Source organism: Trichechus manatus, unplaced genomic scaffold, assembly GCF_000243295.1.
Source record: "Trichechus manatus latirostris isolate Lorelei unplaced genomic scaffold, TriManLat1.0 scaffold00165, whole genome shotgun sequence".
In the NCBI taxonomy this organism is placed as follows: domain Eukaryota; kingdom Metazoa; phylum Chordata; class Mammalia; order Sirenia; family Trichechidae; genus Trichechus; species Trichechus manatus.
This window is the reverse complement of record NW_004444101.1, coordinates 2,149,264-2,161,344: the sequence shown is the minus strand read 5'-3', so window position 1 is coordinate 2,161,344 and position 12,081 is coordinate 2,149,264. Positions and strand designations below refer to the sequence as shown.

The 12,081-nt window shown below is 45.1% G+C and overlaps 1 protein-coding gene across 10 annotated transcripts in view; it reads right to left on the bottom strand.

Annotated features, from left to right (window-relative positions):
• Positions 1-12,081, bottom strand: part of LRRFIP1 (LRR binding FLII interacting protein 1) — an 85,328-nt gene that overhangs the window by 8,098 nt on the left and 65,149 nt on the right. For 5 of the 10 annotated variants that reach the window (XM_023740863.1, XM_023740864.1, XM_023740865.1 and 2 more), the window contains 3 exons: positions 10,852-10,944; positions 9,097-9,238; positions 3,801-6,784 (listed from right to left, as the gene is read on the bottom strand). In XM_023740863.1, coding sequence (XP_023596631.1) covers positions 5,136-6,784; positions 9,097-9,238; positions 10,852-10,944 — 1,884 coding nt within the window. In that variant the 3' untranslated portion in view covers positions 3,801-5,135. Of the gene's footprint in view, positions 1-3,800; positions 6,785-9,096; positions 9,239-10,851; positions 10,945-12,081 lie in introns of those variants that run through there. The other 5 variants (XM_023740866.1, XM_023740869.1, XM_023740868.1 and 2 more) reach the window with 2 other exon arrangements.

Below are 12,081 nucleotides of genomic sequence, written 5' to 3'. Positions count from 1 at the left end.
ACATATTGTGATACTTACTTAACGAGATTATGGGGAACCTGTCACTCCCCCGTGTTCTCTTGGTCAGGGGCATTGCTCTGCACTGGCCTGCAATGTTCAGTTCATAGACACAGACTAGTCATTTGAAGACAGTGACTGTGGTTTTTAGAAGACAAAGTCCCACTGTCCCAAATCTAGGGTTTTCTTTCATACTGGGAGGTTAAAGTTGGTTGGCTATTATAGGTAGTTTAGTAATATTGTTAAAGGATTAATTTTTTTTAAAATCTGGCTTTTATATATTAAATTCCAACTAGTTTTCTGATATTCATTTGTGACCCAGGAAATGAGAAGGGTTTTGTGAAAAATTGCTCCGGCAGGAAATGAGGACTGGGGTTCTCCCAGCCCGCACATCCCACGTCTGTCCCTTCGGCCTGCCCGTCATGCGCTTTTCTGTCCGTGAGTAGAATGACACCCACTAACAGCGACAAGAAGCAGTCTGCTAAGCGCCGGCACTTTTAAGGGTCCTATCTGGACTTGGTCCTCACGCAGCCAAGAGGCAGGTTCTAGGCCCACATCCAGCGGGGTGAAGTTGCTTGCTCATGGTGTTGTTGGGTGCTGTCGAGTCGACTCCGACTCAGAACGGCCCTATAGGACAGAGCAGAACTGTCTCCCAGTCTCCCAGGCTGGAATCTCGGGAGCAGACTGCCACATCTTTTCTCCCGTGGAACCACTGGTGGATTTGAACTGTAGACTATTCAGTTAGCAGCCGAGCTCTTAACCACTGCGCCACTGGCCTTGCTCATAGGACCTCATAATAACATATTTTCTAGAGTATATTTTTCATTCTGCGGATTAATCTCAGCCATTGCGGGCCACAGGTCTCCCTCCTCTAAGAGGAGGGTCGCCTCCCGAGATTCCACAGAGATCACGATGGGGAGGTCAGGTCTCCCTAGAAACCCACTGATTGGAGCTGTTTCTACTCCCTCCTCACCCAGATTAGCTTCATCTTCCCCAAGGCTGGTGGCCCGCCCCAGGGAATCCTGTTGTTCAGCTGCCATCAAGTCGGCTTCTGGACTCATGGCAACCCCATATGTTACAGAATAGAACTGCCCCGGGTTTTCTTGACTGTAATCTTTACAGAAGCAGATTGCCAGGCCTTTCTTCCTTGGAGCCGCTGGGTGGGTCTGAACCACCAACCTTTGGGTAAGCAGCCGATCACAAACTAGTCGTGCCACCGAGACCTGCAGGGACTCTACTGCTCGCAAAAGGCAGAGTACAGGCAGGTTGCGGAAGAAGCCTTTTCTCCTATTCACAGGGCCGAGGGGCCTGGGCAGAAGGGAACCGTTTCCCTCCACTCGGCAACCTTGGGCTTGAGTCCAGCTGAAGAGCGGGAGCTGTTCATATCTCCCAAAATATGTATGTCTTTGATGTAAGAGGAGTAGCAGAGAGGGAGGAGGGGGAAGGGCAAAGGGATTTGTTTCCCCTGAAAGACAAAGGTTTATATATATATATAAAATCACTGCACTAAGTACATATTCTGAACATAACAAACAAACAAAACCCTTCGTCTCCTTTAGGCGCCCAAACTTTGGAAGGAATCTCCCTCTTGCGTTCCCTTGACTCGATTCCCGTGGGGACTCACTGTACGATGTGGTCTCCTAGGAAAGGGTTTCTCGATAAAGAACAGCAACCTAGGAGCATCTAAACCCCCCAGAATTAGCATGCCAGGGTCCTGGTGAGCATGGAAATTGACAAATTCAGGTCGTGAGGTCTTCTGTAACTGAAAATACTCAAAATTACAGGAAGTAGTCAATGCAATGCCTTCTTAATACAATTCTTAAAAACTCTTTAAAAAATGCTATTGCTTTCAACCTTTGCATATTTTAAAATAACCTATAATTAAAAAGTTTCAGTTGCTTTTCCCTATTTTCTATATAAGTATATTTTTGAAGGGAGATTTACATTTTATATACAGTAGCCAAGTTCTAGTTTGGGGCTGAACAATACCCAAGCTTTTTGAGTTTAAGGCATCAGTCCTAAATGTTTTGCTCTGTTTTGTACTATAATAACGTTTCAGGGACCTAAGTGACCTTGGGAATGTAGTTGACAGGTAGCCTTTTGATTCTTGTCTGAGTTTTATCTTTTGACACTGAAATCTTTCTACATTGCCTTCTATGTTTCCATGGCCATTGAAACTGAGTACACTGAATGTAACCATTTCTTGATCACTCAAAGGCCTTTACTGTGAACACTGGTGACTATGCTGGGCTATGATGTCATCACGCTCCCGAAGCACAGTAACCAATGTCTGCCATGAAGGCCTCTCAAAGGGCAAGAAATGGTTTGGCTCTTCAGAAGTCTTTTTGTTTGTTTTGCTCACTTACTGATTCTCAGCTGTCCACTCCCCACAGAATCCTATCTGCTTGTTCGCTAGCACAGTGCCTTCCAAATACGAAGTGATCAAAAATGCTTACTAACTGAAGGAATGCGTGAGTCAGTGGGTAACTGAGACTGCTGGGTGGCTGAGTTGAGGGATGAGAAGTCTGTCATCACATCCGTAAATGTGCTCTTGAATAACATGGGAAAGAAAGGGAAGAACTTAAATGGGTCACTGATTTCACAAACTCGTGAGTCTGGTTGTTGAGTCACTTCCCAAGAGGGCTTTAAAAGTAGCAATGAGAGCTGTTTACCAAGGTGGTGTGAGTACAATTTTGATGTCAGGGAGCTAAACTAAAACCCCATAAAGCCCTTTACAGCTGGTGGGCTTGATTCTCCAGCAAAACCCATAAAGCCCTTTACAGCTGGTGGGCTTGATTCTCCAGCAAACCCCATAAAGCCCTTTACAGCTGGTGGGCTTGATTCTCCAGCAAACCTCATATTTTTCTATTTGTATGGCATAACGAGAGAGGATTTATCATCCCCATGATCCTCCACCTCAAGACACTTACACAAAAATAGTCGAGGTTTAGCTGCTGTTTTCATCATTGTCATGGTTTGAATTATGTCCCCTCAAAAACGTATCAATTTGGCTGGGCTATGATTCCCAGAATTGTGTGGTTGGCCTCCATTTTGTGATTGTAATTTTATGTTAAAGAGGATTAGGGTGGGATTGTAACACCACCCTTACCCAGGTCACATCCCTGATCCAATGTAAAGGAAGTTTCCCTGGGGTGTGGCCTGCACTACCTTTTCTCTCTCAAGAGATAAAAGGAAAGGGAAGCAGGCAGAGAATTGGGTACCTCACACCATCAAGAAAGCAGTGCTGGGAGCAGAGCACGTCCTTTGGACCGAGGTCCCTGCGCCAAGAAGCTCCTAGTCTGGGGGAACACTGATGAGAAGGCCGAGAGAGAGAAAGCCTTCCCCTGGAGCTGACGCCCTAAATTTGGACTTTTAGCCTACTTTCACTGTGAGGAAATAAACTTCTCTTTGTTGAAACCATCCACTTGTGGTATTTCTGTTATAGCAGCACTAGATGACTAAGACAATCATACTCTTCAAAAAACAGTCTTAGGTATTGGCACATACAAATAGCAAAGGGACAGAATGGAGACCTTTCTCAGCTGGAGTTCCTCGTCAGAATCACAGCAGACTATATGAGTGATGATCTTCTCAGCTCTCCAGAGGATGGTCCAATGTCAGGCCCAGTCTAGAGGCCCAGAAGGAAGACGACTCAGTACTTACGAAGGGCACCGGGCATAAGTCTTGTGCACAGCCTCGGTGGAGACGTAGCTCCCAGAAGGAGACGTTACTTTAAAGATGTATTATGTGTAACGGAAGCCAGAATCAGACCTCAAGTAGCCAGAGAGTGGAATCACAGGCTCTTAAAATTATAAAATGTTTTTATTTCCATTACATAGTAACACTTACAGTTGCCCCAAATCTTACTGAGGTTTTGGTCTTTGGGCACTTAATTGTATCTTGTAACAGTAATATGAAGTCACGTAATCTCATAAAGTGTCAACAGCATTCATGATGTACATTCCCTTGTGATTTTAACATGTCACAATTATTTTTCTAAATGCTTCTTTATATAGAAAATATATATTCCCTTCAGACAGATCAAAACAAGAAATTTCCAGTAAGAATGCACAGAAAAACAGCAAATAAAAGTATTTATACCAAAATACCAAAAATGATTCAACTATTTAAAAAAACCCGGTTATAGTCTAATTAGCAAGATCAGTAACCATTTGTAAGGCTCTTCTGAATAATAAGTAGACACTCCAACAGAAAGAGAAGTAATTTTAAGGTTAAAAAAAAATCAATTTAAAAAATGACTCTGCCCTGCCCAGAGACTTCAGTGTCATAGAGAATGCAATTTCAACATACATCTCCTCCAGAATTAAAAAAAAAAAATTAGAATCTTTGCATACAATGAATCTCGTACGTAATTAGCATAAAGTGAAGTCAAAATCTCCTACAAAATAAATTCAGGTATCATCAACAATGCGGTCCAAAAGTATTGGTTTGAAATAAAATACTTCTATGAGGTCAAGGTGAACAATATCTCTCTAGTGCTTAAAGATGTTTACTCATTATCCCTAAAATGATCAATTTTTGAGCTAAGGTGTGTATCTTATCATTCAGTGATCTACATGCTATTTGGCCATTTGTCACCTTTAAATAAAACACCATTCAGGTTATAACGTACATGTTAAAATCAAATATGAAAGTACATATATCTGAATGGGATTAATTTAAACATCAATTCAACTCACAACACAGAAACTCAAAATTCAATTTGGTCCTTTCAATTAGATGCTGATCTACTTGGTCAAGAGTATCCACATTCACATCAGCCTAAGGCACATGTTCAATATTTTTATTCTGATTTGAAGCAGGAATAGAAACAGCGTACATTATTGTTTGATATCACTGGAGTGCTCTCAATTACAACAAAGGTGTCTGTCTTTCTAATCTGGGTGAGAACCGTAATGACTGAATAGAAATCTAAAGGTTAACAGTCTACAGTGTAAAGGAGTAGGTAACTTGGTGATTGATTGCCATACAGTGCATCTATACCGATTTAGAACTTTTTATGCAAATCGCCAGCAGAGAGAGAAGACAAGTGCTTCCTGACATTTTGACTTACTGTGCAGTCCCTGGTCCTCTCTAAGCCTTCACCTTACCAGCTGCCTCTCTGTTTTTGCCTCAGCTCAGCACATGGTACAGTCTTCTTTGCCTCTGCTCTTCTCATTTCCATCTTGCGGACCTTCTTTGTATTCTGACTGGAAGTCCCCCAACTCTCCTGCCAGTGCCGATGAGTCACTGTTTTCTAGACTAACGTTCTCTAACACTTTCTCGACTGTCTGACTTGGATGCTCTGACCCCACACACCTCTCTGCGCTTTCTGTTTGGGAGGTATCACTAACTTCCTCGGAGGGTCTGCTGTGCGCGTCTTCATCCTCTAGTTCCAGAGGACTGCTCTGAGCAGCTTCTTTTCTAGCGTTACCTTGTGTAACACTTCCACCCAATCCTTGATCGCTAGTACTAGTGCCCGATGATTGAATTGTATCATCTTCAAACTTTACTGAGTCTTTATCAGCTATTCCTTTTCCTACCTTAGTTTTTACATCATCATCTTCTTGGTCAAGTTTTCCATCCAACTCAATTTTAGGACCTTCTGGACGCTCAACATTTTCAGTGCTCCCTGATACCGTTTTCTCTCCTGCGTCTTCAGTTACCTCGTTCTGGGCTTCTCCTGCTGGTTTCTTGTCAGTAAGTTTTGCCTGTGCTTCCTCCTTAACTTCACTTAAATCTGGGTTCTGAAATGCTAACTCTTCCTCAACATCTTTATGGGTTCCTACAGGGACTGGCAATTTTTTCTTCCTGTTTTTCTTCTTCTTGGTCTTTGTCTTCTTCTGTGATGTGTCCAAGGTCTCCCCCTGTGGGCTGTTCTTTTCTTCATGGGTTTGTTTCAGATCTAGGGGTTCACTTTCACTCTCCACCTTACCTGCACCTGTTGGCTGATGGTTGCTCTTGGCTGCTGGAGAACAAGGAATGGTTTGGACTTCTGTGGGTTTTTCATCCATTGATTCAGTTTTGTTGTCTTCGTCACTGGGCTCCCTACCTACTTCTGCACTCTGAGTCGGGGCCTCCTTGGGCTCGGCTACTTCCTGGTTGGCAAGTTCCTTCTCTAAGCTACACACTGTGCTTGGGTATTCAGGGACATCTACTGCATGATTTTCATCCTGATTCACTGGGTCTTCACTACACTCTGGAGGACTTGAGGCCACTAGGCCCACTTGCTCCCCAACATGAGCTACCCCTGCCTCATCCACACTCTCTGTGGGGCTGCCACACTGCCCGCCAGTGTCTGTACCACTTGCCCTTTCAACGTCTGGTATGTGCGAAGGAACAGATTCCTGACACGGTTGGATGCTAACCTCTCCCAAGCTGGTTTTAAAATCTTCTTGTTTTTCATTTTCCTGCTTTTCTGCAGATTCTTCCTTTTCATTTTTGATATCCAGGGCACTACCATGGTGCTGCTCAACCACAGGGTCTGGGCTCTCACTACCTAAATCACTTAAGTGTTTGGGTTCCTCAAGGGAAGCCCTAGTCCTATCACCTGGCATATTCGTGACCTGCTCCTCATCTTTCACATTTGCTAACGTTCCTGGGGAGGAGGCCTTGTCTTCACAGGTTTTCTGGTCCTCGGTGTTTTCCCCAGGATGTAATCCCTCCGTGTCCACACAGTCCTTTACTCTGTCCTCTCTGTGCCGTTCTTGCTCAGTATTCTGCAAGATTTCTCCTCTCCCCACATTCTCCACAATTTCATTTTTCACCTCCACGTCACTGGCTCTTCCTAAAAGACCATTGAGAAAATTGAAGGGACCACATGATGTGGTGACCACCTGATATATACTAAATGCAAACACATGTCCTAATTCCCACCCGAGCCCATTCCTAAAGAGAGAGAACCATCAAGAGCCACACGTAACAGAAGCCTTTGCCAGCTCCGTGCGGCACAGCAGCAGCTGTGTTAGGAAACTCTTGATCAGCAAAGGCCCCGCCACCAGCTAGAAGGCAAGAGTGGTTTCTGGCGCCATCTTGAGTGAACTGATTTTTTTAAAGGTGAAGTTAAGTTTTAACCAATAGAAAGAGCTTTGGATCAGGCAGCGAAACAATCTAAAATGCTGAGGTTTAAGGATGGATTTAGGTTTGGGTCCCCATTCTCCTTTCTAAGTGCACATCTTGACTACTCATACTTCCTCAGCTGTCAAAAGGCACCACACATCTCACACAGCCCTAAAGGGGCTTCTAAGTGACTTTTTAAAGGGACATTCAATTCACATTAAGAAACTCAGCCTCAAGGTCAGTCTCAAAGACAATATTTTTGAAACAGCTCATATGATGTAAAAAGAAATCCACCTTCCACCACCCAATCAATGTATATCTTCCTGAGACAATATCTCAAGCCTGTGCCCTGCAAACATTTGCTCCGTTCCTAAGGGAAGGGAAAAAATTCCAGCAGGAGGCAAGTGCTTAGGATCAAGATGGCCACTTAATTAAACAATAAACGATTTATCAATTAAAGAACATATCACTGCTTTGGAATGAACAGCTGTATTTTGTGTTCTCCAAACAAACGTAACTCCAGCACATTTGATACCATCCTGCCCAAAGTCAAGTTTGGTAACTTTGTAACCTCGAGGTCTCCACAGGGGGTGTACTTTCCCCAGAGAAAATGGAGGAAAACATTAGAACTTCTATTTAGAGTTAGTCCCTTTAAAATTTCTATTACTGCATTTGTCTTATAATGCACATCTTACATTAATGAAATAGAATAATACATATATAAATTAAAAATAAAAATATACATTGGGACATTCCCCCAATTTTTTACTGATAAGGACATGTGATCAAAAAACACTTGGAAACCACTTCCAAAACTTATTTCTGATTCTTTAAGCATTTTACAAATGGTTGTCTAAGATTTATAAAAACGGATATTTGAACAAGAACAGCATGATCAATTCTTAGCTGCTCAGGTAGCTGATATAAAGGTAGGATGGAAATTAATTATTGATCTTCTTTCAACAATTTTGACACAATTAAAAGAGCTGCATTTCTTTAACCATCATAATCATCAAAAAGATAATGCAGTACCTCCCTGGGAAGCAAGTCTTGAGAATTTGGGGCCTACAGCCGTCTACATTTCCATAAATAAAAAGAAAGAGGATGAAAGCTTCTAAACCAAAATCAGAATCATGGACCCTGACCTCATTCCAGCCTCACTTTAAAAAGCTGGAATGTAGCTGGAACCAGGACGTGTGAGACCTTATTTGTGGCTGTAACTTGAGGTTTGGACCCCAGAATCGGAAGGTTGGCACCAAAACCTGATATCAAGACAAACAGTCCTCAGAGGGGCATGAATCAGTCAACTTTTCAGATAAGTGCAAATTGTATAAACTACTTCTGCAATCTGTTGGATTCCCCAGTTTATGTTCTTTCAGAAGCAAAAGTGTAAGTACAAAGGGAGGGAATACCACCTTTGACACAGAGACAGGTATGCTCCAAGTCTCCTTGGTAAGCACCCTCATCTGCCCCGGTCACATTCAATGCTTAGCGCTACCTGTCCGTCTCCAGTTGTGGTTTTAGAACGGCAACCAAGAGACAGATGCCTCATCTCAAGCACCAGGCCCCTGTCCGAGGCACCTCACACCTGGGAACACGGGGTGGGGCACGGAGCTTGCCGGGCTTATTACAGACACGAACTTACTGCAAGCCTCAACTACGCTGCTCTTTGTACACTTCTGTGACAGAATACGCTCAAAGGGCCAGACTGGGTATGTCACCGAGGAAAAAGCACGCAGTTACTGTCCAAATAGCCCTTAAGTTTGAGACTCCTTTCCTCGTGCTCACATCTCACTGGGCAGCTGCGAGAAGCAAGAGCAACGTGAACTTAAGCCGTCAGTGGTGAGCACAGGGAGGTGAATGCCAGGACACACGGGGTGAGCCCACCGCTCGGGCGGCCACGCCGTGAAGTGACAGACAGATGGCATGCCGTGTGACTGTTAATGGATCAGTGGTGATGACTTTAATTCTAACGATGCACGGAAGGTGAATTGATGCTGACTGGGGGGGTGGAAAGACCCAACAGAAACAGATACTTACCTAGCGTCCCGTCTCCTGTCGACTTGAGGGCATTTAACTCTTCTTTTGTCATTTTGGTGGAATCTTGGTGGCCAACATTACTGAGAGTGGCAGAAGGCTCTCCATTGGTAGCTATTTCTGAATTTAGGATTACTCCATGTTTCTGGGAACAAAAACAAGCTTATTGTAATACTCACTGAGTGATGCTGGGTGAAACTCTATCTTAGTAATAACAATAATAGCAGTAGCAGGAAGAAAGTGTCTCCTGAAGTAGAGGAGCTCTTGTAAAACAGGGCAGTGTTAGGACATCACGCCCAGAACTATCCTGTCAACACACACAACTCTGAGGCACGTGTTGTGCTCCATGTCTGGATTCGCTGGTGACAAGCTCCTGTCAACAGGCAGCCTTTTTAACCAGAGGTCATGGCCTGTGGGCTTCCACAAGCTGGGGCATTGAGCAGAGCCCTGCAAAGTGATCTTTAATTTTGAGACCAAGGCTGCATCCTTTAAAAAGAGAGACTGGGATAATGAAAGAAACATGGATGCGTCCCGAAAGGAATGAACAAAACCGATGATACGCAAGGGATTGAGATGGTGGCTAGGAGCCCTGGTGGCGCAGTGGTTAAAGCGCTTGGCCGCGAACCGAGAGGTCGATGGTTCGAACCCACCAGCTGTTCCGTGGGGGAAAGATGTGGCAGTCTGCTTCCATAAAGATTACAGCCCTGGAAACCCTGTGGGGCAGTTCCACTCCATCCTACAGGGTCGCTATGCGTTGGAATTGACTTGACAGCAGCAGGTTTAAGATGGTGGCTAGAATGCTTGGAAAACTCAAAGAAGTAGAACTCACGCTCACTGCGTAGTGAAACGCTTTAAGAATGGCTTCCCTTCCTCACCCCAGGACCCTACTTCACCATTGACCACTCGCTCCCACCTCCTCTCCCCACAGCTGTCTCTCTGGTGTCTGCAGGACTCCCAGCACCGCAGGCACATCATTCAGCGTGGGGCTGCCCAAGGCAAGCGAGTGCATGCGGAGCGGGGACCTTCTCAGGAACCCACCATCCGAGCTGGTGGACCTTAGCTCTGAGCCTGGGCCCTGTGGGTTTACAGCTCGGGCTGTGACCCTGGAGCACAGCAGCACACCGACACGTTCCCGGCAGCTCCGCAGGGATGGTCCCACAGCCACGCCCTTGCTCATCACTGCCTCCTCGGGGCTCTGGGAACCCACTCTGCGCTCTGGCCCCACTGCTGCCCACTAGCTTTCCACTGTTTCCGGGTAGTGGCTGACGACCCCTTGGCGTGGTCCAGAGAGGACCGGGAATGTCCTCCTGCGACATGCTGGCGTGTCTTACAGCCTGGTTAGCTCGGGCATCTCCAGTGTGCACCACTCACCGCAGACCTGTTCAGCTAGAGAAGTCCTGAAACTTGAGGCTTCGTTAGAAAGAATCAAATAGGTTCTCTACATTTTAGTAATGCCCTGAAGAATTTACTACTGAGTATGGGACAGGACTTAGACAGCATATCAAAAAACTGCTGGAAATCAGAGCTGTCTTCAATGCTTGCACACATCAGAGGCCACGAGCGGGCAGATTCTACTGAGCCTACATTTCCTCTCCATTCCCTGTTAACCTAAGATTTGAATTGATTAACAGAGCTAAGGTCAACAACACAGAATTAATTAACAGCAGCACACACCCACGCTCGCACACGCTCATTCTCGAGCATCCCAGAATGTGCTGCTTCCCCTGGATGTTTTGAAACTGTACTTTGACTCCATACCTTCAGTTCCTGTTTGAGCATGGCTACTTCATCTCTAAGGTCATCTCGTTCACTCCTTATGGAATCAAAGAACTCTTTCTGCCTCTCTAAGGCCTGAGCACGCAGCAGTGCAAAGAGAAAAAAGAAGAGTCGTACCGGTAAGCAGAGCACTTAAGAAGCAGGAATAAGAAGTAGGCTCCTACTGTACAACTTTAACAGAGTTTTACGACATTAGATAGAATATGCTTAGAAATACAAACAAAAATGCAGCCATTAAGCTTTCTTTTAGTTCATGCAAACCAAGGAACGTTAGGGTTCATGCTCCCGGAAAGATTCTGACCTTCTGAAGAACAGCACCAGAGTGCACGGCACGGGGGACTATTTTATTTGCCTCATTTCTAGCTCAGTCTGTGGTTTCACAGCTTTGGGTTAGAGAACAGAAGCAGTGTACCCATTTAAATGAGGGAGAAATGAAGAACAGAGGAAAGAAATGTTTAGGAACCCCGAAATGACAACTGGTGTAGCACTTTATGTAGACTATTCTACGTTGAGTTTTGTCTTTTGTTCTCACAAACATAAAGTGGTCCTAAAGCAGAACCACACACAAAAATCCCACCTAAGTGTAGACAAGCACATCACAGGGAAAACACGCTGCAGCTTCACGATGTAAATGAACGCGTGATGTGCTCAAAGATCCACAGCTTTCCTCAGAAGCTATGCAGTGCCAGTGTTGACTTTTTGGAAACCATTTGTTACTATGCATTGTAGCAGTTACTTTGTGGGGTTCCTTTCTTCCTCTCCTCCCTGCCTAAGTGCGGGTGAGTTTCCGTTCTTCTCTCATGGAGAGGGAGAGCCTGAGTGGTCTTCCCGGGTTAGATTTCAAGGTGGACATACGTGGGCCACTGCACCCCCCGCCCTGCAGCTTCCTCACATCCTCTGTGAGAAAGCGCAGTCACACCCAGCAGGGAATTCTAGCATGTTCTGAACCTCTGCACATTAGCCCTGCCGCAGAGCGCCTTCCACACTCCAGAGATCTCAACTCCACTCACAGTGCAGCCAGAGCGAGGTCGGTCAGCGCTGGCAAAACGCGAACCTTTGTGCTTACGTCAGCTTTAGACTGAGCTAATGCCAAGTTGGGTGAGTTGGTGTATTCACCATAACTCGGTATCCCACGCGGGGTGGCATGCACACTCACACAAGCTTTTTGCAAACCAAATGCTCTAAAAAAGGGAAATCTGCCAAGCCGACTGC